The 12,228-nt window shown below is 63.8% G+C and overlaps 2 protein-coding genes across 2 annotated transcripts; both read right to left on the bottom strand.

Moving 5' to 3' along the window:
- Window positions 1-733: 733 nt before the first annotated feature.
- On the bottom strand, window positions 734-6,458 carry LAMTOR4 (late endosomal/lysosomal adaptor, MAPK and MTOR activator 4). Its single transcript, XM_082300475.1, has 4 exons — window positions 6,346-6,458; window positions 4,781-4,861; window positions 2,559-2,676; window positions 734-935 (listed from the first exon to the last, which is right to left on the bottom strand). The coding sequence occupies exons 1-4, from the start codon at window positions 6,346-6,348 to the stop codon at window positions 838-840; spliced, it is 300 nt and encodes a 99-aa protein (XP_082156601.1). The 5' UTR covers window positions 6,349-6,458; the 3' UTR covers window positions 734-837.
- Window positions 6,459-6,842: 384 nt separating this feature from the next.
- VMO1 (vitelline membrane outer layer 1 homolog) lies at window positions 6,843-11,058 on the bottom strand. The gene is made up of 3 exons (XM_082300521.1): window positions 10,554-11,058; window positions 8,929-9,026; window positions 6,843-7,535 (listed from the first exon to the last, which is right to left on the bottom strand). Exons 1-3 carry the CDS (start codon window positions 10,740-10,742, stop codon window positions 7,235-7,237), a joined length of 588 nt encoding a protein of 195 aa, XP_082156647.1. The 5' UTR covers window positions 10,743-11,058; the 3' UTR covers window positions 6,843-7,234.
- Window positions 11,059-12,228: the final 1,170 nt, after the last annotated feature.

Below are 12,228 nucleotides of genomic sequence, written 5' to 3'. Positions count from 1 at the left end.
ACTGGGACAGGGCCACCCTCGTGTCCCCAAAGCCTCCCTGGTGTCCCCAGAGCCACCACCAGAGCCTTGGGGACACTGGGGACACTGGGACAGGGCCACCCTCGTGTCCCCAGAGCCACCCTCAGAGCCTTGGGGACATTGGGGACACTGGGGACACTGGGACAGGGCCACCCCAGTGTCCCCAAAGCCACCCCGGTGTCCCCAGAGCCACCACCAGAGCCTTGGGGACACTGGGGACACTGGGACAGGGCCACCCTCGTGTCCCCAAAACCAGGTGACAATTGGGGGGGGGGGGTCCTGCCACTCCCACGTGCCACAGAGGGGACCTTGGGGACACTTTGGGGACACGGCCTGGAGCCGTGCCCACCTTGGGGGTCGGGATTTTGGGGACATTTGGGGACATTTGGGGACATCGGGAAATGTCCCCGAGCCAAGGGAGGGGGGGAGGGGCCTGCGGTGCCACCCCCGGGTTGGGGACATTGGGGACAGGGGTGGCACCTGCGTCCCCTTTATTTATTGCCAATAAAGAGACTTGGATGTCACCTGGTGCCACCTGGGTGTCCCCAAGGGGGTCTGGATGTCCCCAGAAGGGTTCTGGGTGTCCCCAGGGTGTCCAGGGTGTCACCTGGATGTCCCCAGAAGGGTCCTGGGTGTCCCCAGGGAGGTCTGGATGTCCCCAGGGTGTCCTGGGTGTCACCTGGGTGTCCCCAAGGAGGTCACAGAGCACAAAAGCCACACTCGGACGCCGTTTATTGTCCCCGGAGAGGGACTTTTGGGGACACTTTTGGGGACAGGGGGCGGTGCCAGCTCCTCTGGGGACATTTGAGGACATTTGGGTCACACGGCCACCGGCTCCTGGACGTGGTGGTGGCGCTTGACCACGAAGAGTTTCTGTCCCGAGACGGTGACCAGGAGGGAGTGCTCCCCGAACACCACTGCGGACAACGGCGACACTGGGGACACGGCCACCCCCCATGTCCCCAGGGCCACCTCCAGGGCCACCCCCGGGTCCCCAGGGCCACCTCCAGGGTCCCCAAGGACACCTCCAGGATCCCCAGAGCCACCCCAGGGCCACCTCCAGGACACCCCAGGGTCCCCAGAGCCACCTCCAGGGTCCCCAAGGACACCTCCAGGACACCCCCAGGATCCCCAGAGCCACCCCCGGGCCACCTCCAGGACACCCCCAGAGCCCCAGGGCCACCTCCAGGGCCACCCCAGGGTCCCCAGGGCCACCTCCAGGACACCCCCAGGGTCCCCAGGGCCACCCCAGGAGTCCCCAGGGCCACCTCCAGGACACCCCCAGGGCCACCCCAGGGTCCCCAGGGCCACCCCAGGGTCCCCAGAGCCACCCCAGGAGTCCCCAGGGCCACCTCCAGGACACCCCCAGGGCCACCCCAGGGTCCCCAGGGCCACCTCCAGGACACCCCCAGGGCCACCCCAGGGTCCCCAGGGCCACCCCAGGGCCACCTCCAGGGCCACCCCAGGGTCCTCAGGGCCACCCCAGGAGTCCCCAGAGCCACCCCTGATGTCCCCAGGGCCACCCCCAGACCCTGGGGACACTTTCGGGCCACTTGGTGCCCCTTGAGGGCCACCTGCCACCCTTGGGGACCCTTTGGGGACCCTGAGGACAATTTTGGTGCCACTGGGAGGGGTCAGAACCCCTCAGATGCCCCCTCGGCCCCCCTGGGGACCCCTTTTGGTGCCCCTTTGGTGCCACCTGATGACCCTGGGGACCCTTGGGGCCATTTAGGGCCAATCTGGGGCCATTTAGGGCCACTTTGGGGCTGTTTGGGGCCAATTTGGGGCCATTTAGGGCCAATTTGGGGTCACTTAGGGTCACTTTGGGCCATTTAGGGCCACTTTGGGGCCGTTTTGGGGCCAGTTAGGGCCATTTGGGGCCACTTCGGGGACCTTTGGGGCCACTTTGGGGACCCTTTGGGGCCATTTAGGGCCACTTTGGGCCATTTGGGGCCACTTTGGGGACCCCTGGGGCCATTTGGAGCTATTTAGGGCCACTTTGGTGCCATTTGGGACCAATTTGGAGCCAATTTGGGGCTATTTAGGGCCACTTTGGGGCCATTTGGGACCACTTTGGGGACCCTTGGGGCCATTTGGGGCTATTTAGGGCCACTTTGGGGCCGTTTAGGGCCACTTTGGGGCCATTTGGGGCTACTTTGGGGGCATTTGGGGCCATTTTGGGACCATTTAGGGCCACTTTGGGGCTGTTTTGGAGCCAATTTGGGGCTATTTAGGGCCACTTTGGGGACCCTCTGGGCCATTTAGGGCCACTTTGGGGCCGTTTAGGGCCACTTTGGGGCCATTTGGGGCTACTTTGGGGGCATTTGGGGCCATTTTGGGACCATTTAGGGCCACTTCGGGGCCATTTAGGGCCGTTTTGGGCCACTTTGGGGCTGTTTTGGAGCCATTTGGGGCCGTTTTGGGCCACTTTGGGGGCATTTGGGGCCGTTTTGGGCCACTTTGGGGCCATTTGGGGCCACTTTGGGGCCGTTTGGGGCCATTTGGGGCCACTTTGGGGCCGTTTGAGGCGCGTCCCTCACCCGAGAGGCGGCGGAACGGGGGCTCGTGGCCACGGGGCAGCCGCAGCCCCAGGGCCGTGGCCACCAGGCCCTGCAGGACGGTGGCCGTGTGCTCGTCGTTCTCCAGGTCCCCCGAGGACTGCCGAGGGTTGGGGACAAATTTTTTTGGGGGAGGAGAGGGGGGGGGTTCAGGAGACCCCAAAAATTTGGGGGGAATTTTTGGACACCCTCCCCCCTAAAAAAAATTGGGGCGTCGCAGAGGGAAAAGATCCCCCAAAAATCCCCAAAATGCATCAAAATCACCCCAAAAAAAACCACCTGGGAACCTCCCCAAATTCCTGGGATCCCCCCCAAAATTTTTGGGAATTCTCGGTTGGACACCCCCAAAAAAATTGGGGCATCCCAGAGGGAAAAGAACCCCAAAAAAATCCCCAAAATGCATCAAAATCACCCCAAAAAAACCTCCTGGGAACCTCCAAAATTCCCCAAATTCCCAGGATTTCCCCCTAAATTTTTGGGAATTCTCAGTTGGAGATTCCCAAAAAAATTGGGGCATCCCAGAGGGAAAAGAACCCAAAAAATCCCCAAAATGCATCAAAATCTCCTCAAAAAACCTCCTGGGAACCCCCAAAATTCCCAAAATTCCTGGGATCCCCCCAAAATTTTGGGGAATTCTCGGTTGGAGATTCCCCCCCCACCAAAAATAATTGGGGCGTCCTAGAGGGAAAAGATCCCAAAAAATCCCCAAAATGCATCAAAATCCCCCCAAAAACCCTCCTGGGAACCCCCCAAAATTCCCAAAATTCCCGGGATTTCCCCCTAAATTTTGGGGAATTCCCACCGGGACACCTCCCCCCCCCCCCCAAAAAAAATTTGGGATCCCCTAAAAGGAAAAAAAAAACCCAAAAAATCCCCCAAAAAACCACCCGGGAGCCCCCCAATTTTGGGACCCCCCCACCCAAATTTTCCTTCCCCCTCCCCCCAAATTTTTGGGACCCCTCCCCCCATTTTTGGGTCTCCCCTCCCCCAATTTTTTGGGCCCCCCCCCCCATTTTAGGGGACCCCTCCTCCAATTTTTTGGCCCCCCCTCCCCATTTTTGGGTCCCACTCCCCTCATTTTTTAGGGACCCCCCCCCCAATTTTGCCGCCACCCATTTTGGGCCCCTCCCCCTCCATTTTTTGGGACCCCTCCCCATTTTTTGGGACCCCTCCCCAATTTCTGCCCCCCCCCCCAATTTTTTGGGCCCCCCTTTCCCCCCATTTCTGGGGACCCCTCCCCAAATTTGAGCCCCCCCCCCCCCCAATTTTGGGGCCTCCCCTCCCCCAATTTTTTGGGTCCCCCTCCCCTCATTTTTTGGGGACCCTCCCCCGATTTTGGCCCCCTCCTTTTGGGCCCCTCCCCCTCCATTTTTTGGGACCCCTCCCCAATTTTGGCCCCCCCTTTTTGGGCCCCTCCCCCTCCATTTTTTGGGACCCCTCCCCCCATTTTTTGGGACCCCCCCCCCATTTTAGACTCCCCATTTTTGGCCCCCCCTCACCCATTTTTGGGTCCCCCTCCCCTCATTTTTTGGGGACCCCCCCCCAATTTTGCCCCCACCCATTTTGGGCCCCTCCCCCTCCATTTTTTGGGACCCCTCCCCAATTTCTGCCCCCCCCCCCCAATTTTTTGGGACCCCTCCCCCCATTTTTTATGGAACCCCCCCCAATTTTGGCCCCCCCCATTTTGGGCCCCTCCCCCTCCAATTTTCGGGACCCCTCCCCATTTTTTGGGACCCCTCCCCAATTTCTGCCCCCCCCCCCCCCCCCAATTTTGGGGCCTCCCCTCCCCCAATTTTTTGGGACCCCTCCCCCCATTTTTTATGGAACCCCCCCCAATTTTGGCCCCCCCATTTTGGGCCCCCTCCCCATTTTTGGGCCCCTCCTCACCCCCATTTTTGGGGACCCCTCCCCTCATTTTTTATGGACCCCCCCCAGTTTTGGCCCCCCCATTTTGGGCCCCTCCCCCTCCAATTTTCGGGACCCCTCCCCATTTTTTGGGACCCCTCCCCAATTTCTGCCCCCCCCCCCCCCCAATTTTGGGGCCTCCCCTCCCCCAATTTTTTGGGTCCCCCTCCCCTCATTTTTTAGGGACCCCCCCCCCCCAATTTTGGCCCCTCCCCCTCCATTTTTTGGGCCCCCTCCCCATTTTTTGGGCCCCCTCCCCATTTTTTGGGCCCCCTCCCCAATTTTGGGCCCCCCCTCACCGCCAGCACGGCGCCGTCGCTGATCACGAGGTACCCGGCCTGTGCCGGGACCCGCTCCAGCCCCTGCGTCAGCGCCGACGTCTGGAGACCAGGACGGACCAGTATAAACCAGTACGGACCAGTACGGACCAGTACGGACCAGTACAAACCAGTACGGACCAGTACGGGCCAGTACGGACCAATATAAACCAGTACGGACCAGTATGGACCAGTACAAACCAGTATGGACCAGTACGGGCCAGTACAAACCAGTACGGACCAGTACAAACCAGTACGGACCAGTACGGGCCAGTACGGACCAGTACGGACCAGTACAAACCAGTACGGACCAGTACAAACCAGTACGGACCAGTATGGACCAGTACAAACCAGTACGGACCAGTACGGACCAGTACGGACCAGTACAAACCAGTATGGACCAGTACGGGCCAGTACAAACCAGTACGGACCAGTACGGACCGGTACGGACCAGTATAAACCAGTACGGACCGGTACGGACCAGTACGGACCGGTACGGACCAGGACGGACCAATATAAACCGGTACGGACCAGGACGGACCAATATAAACCAGTACGGACCAGTACAAACCAATACGGACCAGTACGGGCCAATACAAACCAGTACGGACCAGTACGGACCAATATAAACCAGTACGGACCAGTACAAACCAGTACAAACCAGCACGGGCCAGTACGGACCAGTACAAACCAATACGGACCAGTACAAACCAGTACGGGCCAGTACAAACCAGTACGGACCAGTACGGACCGGTACGGACCGGTACGGACCAATATAAACCAGTACGGACCAGTACAAACCAGTACGGACCAGTACGGACCAGTATAAACCAGTACAAACCAGTACGGGCCAGTACAAACCAGTACGGACCAGTACGGACCAGTACAAACCAGTACGGACCAGTATGGACCAGTACAAACCAGTACGGACCAGTATAAACCAGTACGGACCAGTACAAACCAGTACGGGCCAGTACAAACCAGTACGGGCCAGTACGGACCAGTACAAACCAGTACGGGCCAGTACAAACCAGTACGGGCCAGTACAAACCAGTACGGACCAGTACCACCCCAGCAAGCACCGGGGACGCCCCACTGACATCCCCCCAGTCCCTCCCAGTGCCTCCCAGTCCCTCCCAGTGCCCCCCAATGGCTCCCAGTCCCCCCCAGTGCCTCCCAGTGCCCCCCAGTGCCCCCCAGTCCCTCCCAGTGCCCCCCAGTCCCCCCCAGTGGCTCCCAGTCCCTCCCAGCGGCTCCCAGTGCCCCCCAGTCCCCCCCAGTGCTCCCAGTCCCTCCCAGCGGCTCCCAGCGCCCCCCAGTCCCCCCCAGTGCTCCCAGTCCCCCCCAGTCCCTCCCAGTCCCTCCCAGTGGCTCCCAGTGGCTCCCAGTCCCTCCCAGTCCCTCCCAGTCCCTCCCAGTGCCCCCCAGTGGCTCCCAGTCCCCCCCAGTCACCCCCAGTCCCTCCCAGTGCCTCCCAGTGCCCCCCAGTCCCCCCCAGTGCCCCCCAGTCCCTCCCAGTGCTCCCAGTTCCCCCGCCCCGTTCTCACCATGGCGACGCTCCCGCTTCTCCTCCGCGCCTCTCTTCCGGTCACGTGACCCCGCCCCGCCGCCCTCCCATTGGCTGCCGCCGCCACCGCCCTTTCACGACAGCGCCTCGCCCTCCGCCTCTCCCTAATGGCGCCGCGCTTTACGGCGGCGTGGCGCGTGCCGCCTCCCAACATGGCGGCGCGCTCTCACGACAGCGCGGCGAGCGCGCGCGCGCGCTTTACGGCAGTGTGGCGGGTGCCGCGTTCGCCCCGCCCCTTCCGCTGACAGGAGGGCGTGGCCTGAGCTGTCAATCAAAGCCGTTTATTGCCCCGCCCCTTTAGGGGGTGGGGGGAGGGGAGGGGGGGGACATTGGGGGGTCCCAGGGGTCAAGGAGGGGTCACGGGGGGACATCGGAGGGTCGAGGTGGTCCCAGGGGTCGAGAGGGGTCAAGGAGGGGTCCATGGGGTGGTCAAGGAGGGGTCTCTGGGGTCAGTGGGGCTCAGGGTGGTCCTGGGGCTCCACGGGGTGGTCAGGGAGGTCCATGGGGTGGTCAGGGGGCTCAGGGTGGTCCCAGGGCTCCACGGGGTGGTCAGTGGGGTCCATGGGGTGCTCAGGGAGGTCCATGGGGTGGTCAAGGGGCTCCACGGGGTGGTCAGTGGGGTCCATGGGGTGCTCAGGGGGGTCCATGGGGTGGTCAAGGGGCTCCACGGGGTGGTCAGTGGGGTCCATGGGGTGCTCAGGGGGTCCCGGGGCTCCACGGGGTGGTCAGGGAGGTCCATGGGGTGGTCAAGGGGCTCCACGGGGTGGTCAGTGGGGTCCACGGGGTGGTCAGGGGGCTCCACGGGGTGGTCAGTGGGGTCCATGGGGGTCTCAGTGGTCTCAGCTGGTCCCGAGGTGGCCACGGGGGGCTCAGGAGCAGCAGTAGAGCTCGACGTCGTTGAGGCCGGTGTCGTCGCCGCCGCGCTGGGGCGGCTCCAGGCGGGTGCGGAGGCCGCAGACGCCGCTGCCGGGCGGGCACGGGAGGCTCCAGTTGCCCCAGGTGCCCTGGGGGCCACCGCGGCCCTCCAGCAGCGAGCCCCCCGAGCAGATGGCGGCCATGGCGTTGGCGGCCGTGTCGTCCCAGAGCCCCCGCGGGGCTTCCACGCGCAGCCGGAAGGCCACCAAGCGCTGCCCGGCTGGGCACGACTCCGGGCGGCTCCAGGAGCCGCGGCTGCGGGCAAGGGAGGAGGGAGGTCAGCGAGCCCGGGCTTGGGGTGGCCGTGGAGGGGTTGTGGTGGTTATGGAGGAGTTGTGGTGGCCATGGAGGGTTTGAGGTGGCCATGGAGCGGTTGTGGTGGCTGTGGAGGAGTCATGGTGGCCGTGGAGGGGTTGTGGTGGTTATGGAGGAGTTGTGGTGGCCATGGAGGGTTTGAGGTGGCCGTGGAGGGGTTGTGGTGGCCATGGAGGGTTTGAGGTGGCCGTGGAGGGGTTGAGGTGGCCGTGGAGGAGTTGAGGTGACCGTGGAGGGGTTGAGGTGGTTATGAAGGGGTTGTGGTGGCCATGGAGGGTTTGAGGTGGCCGTGGAGGAGTTGTGGTGGCCGTGGAGGGGTTGTGGTGGCCATGGAGGGTTTGAGGTGGCCATGGAGGGGTTGTGGTGGCCGTGGAGGGTTGTGGTGGCCATGGAGGAGTTGAGGTGGCCGTGGAGGGGTTGAGGTGGTTATGGAGCGGTTGTGGTGGCTGTGGAAGGGTCATGGTGGCCGTGGAGGGGTCAAGGTGGTCATGGAGAGGTTGTGGTGGCCGTGGAAGGGTCAAGGTGGTCGTGGAGGGGTCGTGGTGGTCATGGAGGGGTTGAGGTGGCCATTTTTGGGTCATGGTGGCCATGGAGGAGTTGTGGTGGCCGTGGAAGGGTCAAGGTGACCATGGTTGGATTTTGATGGCCATGGAAGGGTTTTGGTGGCCACGGTTGGGTTTTGGTGGCTGTGGTTGGGTTTTGATGGCCACGGTTGGGTTTAGCGGCCATTTTTAGATCATGATGGCCATGGTTGGGTTTTGGTGGCCATGGAAGGGTTTTGGTGGCCATGGTTGGGTTTTGGTGGCTGTGGTTGGGTTTTGATGGCCACAGTTGGGTCATGGTGGCCGTGGTTGGGTTGTGATGGCCATGGAAGGTTTGTGGTGGCCGTGGTTGGGTTTTGATGGCCGTGATTGGGTTTTGGTGGCCATGGAAGGTTTGTGGTGGCCGTGGTTGGGTTTTAGTGACCATTTTTGGGTCATGGTGGCCGTGGTTGGGTTTTGATGGCCGTGATTGGGTTTTGGTGGCCATGGAAGGTTTGTGGTGGCCGTGGTTGGGTTTTAGTGACCATTTTTGGGTCATGGTGGCCGTGGTTGGGTTGCAATGGCCATGGAAGGTTTGTGATGGCCGTGGTTGGGTTTTGATGGCCGTGGTTGGGTTTTGGTGGCCATGGAAGGTTTGTGGTGGCCGTGGTTGGGTTTTAGTGACCATTTTTGGGTCATGGTGGCTGTGGTTGGGTTTTGATGGCCGTGGTTGGGTTTTGGTGGCCATGGAAGGGTTTTGGTAGTCACAGTTGGGGTGTCCCCACCCTCTTTCCCCCCCGGCGGTCACTCACGGCCCCTCGCTGGACGTGGCCTGTCCTGCGCGGTCACAGAGCAGCCGGACCCCGTTCAGCCCCGTGTCGTCCCCAAAAAAGCCCTTGTGGGGCTCCACCTGGAAACCCCCAAAATGTCACCCCCGTGTCCCCAAATTCCCAAATTCCTGCCCCCCCCCCGTGTCCCCAAATTCCCAAATTCCTGCCCTCCCCGTGTCCCCAAATTCCCAAATTCCTGTCACCCCCCCGTGTCCCCAAATTCCCAAATTCCTGTCACCCCCCCATCCCCAAATTCCCAAATTCCTGCCCCCCCCATCCCCAAATTCCCAAATTCCTGCCCCCCCATCCCCAAATTCCCGCTCCCCCTTGTGTCCCCCTCTGTCCCTCTGTCCCCCCATCCCCCCGTGTCCCTCTGTCCCCCCCGTGTCCCTCTGTCCCCTCCGTGTCCCTCTGTCCCCTCCGTGTCCCTCTGTCCCCCCGTGTCCCCTCCGTGTCCCTCTGTCCCCCCGTGTCCCTCTGTCCCCCCCGTGTCCCTCTGTCCCTCTGTCCCCCCCGTGTCCCTCTGTCCCTCTGTCCCCCCGTGTCCCTCTGTCCCCCCGTGTCCCTCTGTCCCTCCGTGTCCCTCTGTCCCCCCCGTGTCCCTCTGTCCCCCCGTGTCCCTCTGTCCCCCCCGTGTCCCTCTGTCCCTCTGTCCCCCCCGTGTCCCTCTGTCCCTCTGTCCCCCCGTGTCCCTCTGTCCCTCCGTGTCCCTCTGTCCCCCCCGTGTCCCTCTGTCCCTCTGTCCCCCCGTGTCCCTCTGTCCCTCCGTGTCCCTCTGTCCCCCCCGTGTCCCTCTGTCCCTCTGTCCCTCTGTCCCCCCGTGTCCCTCTGTCCCTCCGTGTCCCTCTGTCCCCCCCGTGTCCCTCTGTCCCTCTGTCCCCCCGTGTCCCTCTGTCCCTCCGTGTCCCTCTGTCCCCTCCGTGTCCCTCTGTCCCCCCCGTGTCCCTCTGTCCCTCTGTCCCCCCCGTGTCCCTCTGTCCCCCCGTGTCCCTCTGTCCCTCTGTCCCCCCCGTGTCCCTCTGTCCCCTCCGTGTCCCTCTGTCCCCCCGTGTCCCCGTGTCCCCGTGTCCCCCCCGTGTCCCTCTGTCCCCCCCGTGTCCCTCTGTCCCCCCGTGTCCCCGTGTCCCCGTGTCCCCCCCGTGTCCCTCTGTCCCCCCCGTGTCCCTCTGTCCCTTCCGTGTCCCTCTGTGTCCCTCTGTCCCTCCGTGTCCCTCTGTCCCTCTGTCCCCCCCGTGTCCCTCTGTCCCCCCCGTGTCCCTCTGTCCCTCTGTCCCTCTGTCCCCCCGTGTCCCTCTGTCCCCCCCGTGTCCCCTCCGTGTCCCTCTGTCCCCCCCGTGTCCCTCTGTCCCTCTGTCCCTCTGTCCCCCCGTGTCCCTCTGTCCCCCCCGTGTCCCCTCCGTGTCCCTCTGTCCCCCCCGTGTCCCTCTGTCCCTCCGTGTCCCTCTGTCCCCCCCATGTCCCTCTGTCCCTCTGTCCCCCCCGTGTCCCTCTGTCCCCCCCGTGTCCCTCTGTCCCTCTGTCCCCCCCGTGTCCCTCTGTCCCTCTGTCCCTCTGTCCCCCCCGTGTCCCTCTGTCCCCCCCGTGTCCCTCTGTCCCTCTGTCCCCACCTTGAGCTGGAAGCCGCTGGCGAAGCCTTTCCCGGGGCAGAACTCGGGGTCCCCCCAGTGTCCCCAGTGTCCCCCGTTCTCCACCGACAGCGTCGCCGTGGGGGTGTCCCTGTCCCAGCCCCGCGCCGGGGGGGCCACCGAGGCCACCAGGGCCACCAGGGCCACCCAGGGGCGAGGGGACAGAGCCATGGCTGGGCCCCCCCCCGCGGCACCGCGGGCTTTATACCCCCCCCCCCCTTGGGGACAGTGACCGCCCGGCCACCCCCGAGGGACCGCGGGGGGAACTGGGAGGGACTGGGAGATGTTGGGGGGGGGGTTGGGGGGGACTGGGAGGCACTGGGAGGGGATTTGGGGATACTGGGAGGGGACTGGGAGATGTCGGGGGGGATTTAGGGGGCACTGGGAGGCACTGGGAGGGGACTGAGGGGAATGGGAGAGACTGGGAGATGTTGGGGGGGGTTTGGGGGGGACTGGAAGTGAACTGGGAGGGGATTGAGGGGAATGGGAGGGACTGGGAGGCACTGGGAGGGGATTTGGGGGGACAGGGAGGGGACTGGGAGAGACTGGGAGATGTTCGGGGAGGGGTTGGGGGGGACTGGGAGAGACTGGGAGATGTTCGGGGGGGGGGTTGGGGGGAACTGGGAGAGACTGGGAGATGTTGGGGGGGGTTGGGGGGGACTGGAAATGAACTGGGAGGGGATTGAGGGGAATGGGAGGGACTGGGAAGGCACTGGGAGGGGATTTGGGGGGACTGGGAGGCACTGGGAGGGCACTGGGAGCACTGGGATGAACTGGGAGCACTGGGAGGGCACTGGGGGGCACTGGGATGAACTGGGAGGCACTGGGATGAACTGGAAGGCACTGGGAGAGCACTGGGATGAACTGGGAGCACTGGAAGGGCACTGGGGGGGCACTGGGAGAGCGCTGGGAGGGCACTGGGGGGTCACTGGGATGAACTGGGATGAACTGGGAGCACTGGAAGGGCACTGGGGGGCACTGGGAGGGCACTGGGAGGGCACTGGGAGAGCACTGGGAGGGTACTGGGATGAACTGGGATGAACTGGGAGCACTGGAAGGGCACTGGGGGGGCACTGGAAGGGCACTGGGGGGGCACTGGGAGGGTACTGGGATGAACTGGGATGAACTGGGCGGGTGCCCCGCGCTGTCCCCGCGGGAGGGGAACGACCCAGGGGACACCGGGGGGGGGGGGGGGAGGGGCGGGGCCCCCCGGTGACGTCACCGCCACCGCCCCCCCCTCCCATTGGCTGCCCCACCCCCCACAGGTGGCACTGGGGTGACTGGGACGAACTGGGACAGGCACTGGAGCTACTGGGATGTACTGGGTGGATACTGGGATGAACTGAGAGGGCACTGGGGGATACTGGTGGTTACTGGGATGAACTGGGAGGGCACTGGGGGGATACTGGTGGTTACTGGGATGAACTGGGAGGGCATTGGGGGGATACTGGGGGTTACTGGGATGAACTGGGGCCCCTCCCCTGGTGTTGCCCCCGCACGTGATGCAGAACTGAGACGAACTGGGATGAACTGGGATGAACTGGGGTGAACTGGGAGTTTATTGAGCTCCTCACAGCCCCGAGGTGGGGACCCCAGGGGGGCTCAGGGGGACACTTTGGGGTCCCCCAGCCCCCCCTTGTCACCCCCAGGACCCCCT

The sequence above is a fragment of the Coloeus monedula genome (assembly GCF_965178545.1).
Source record: "Coloeus monedula genome assembly, chromosome: 40".
NCBI classification, from domain to species: Eukaryota; Metazoa; Chordata; class Aves; order Passeriformes; family Corvidae; genus Coloeus; species Coloeus monedula.
This window is presented reverse-complemented; position numbering and strand designations above follow the sequence as displayed.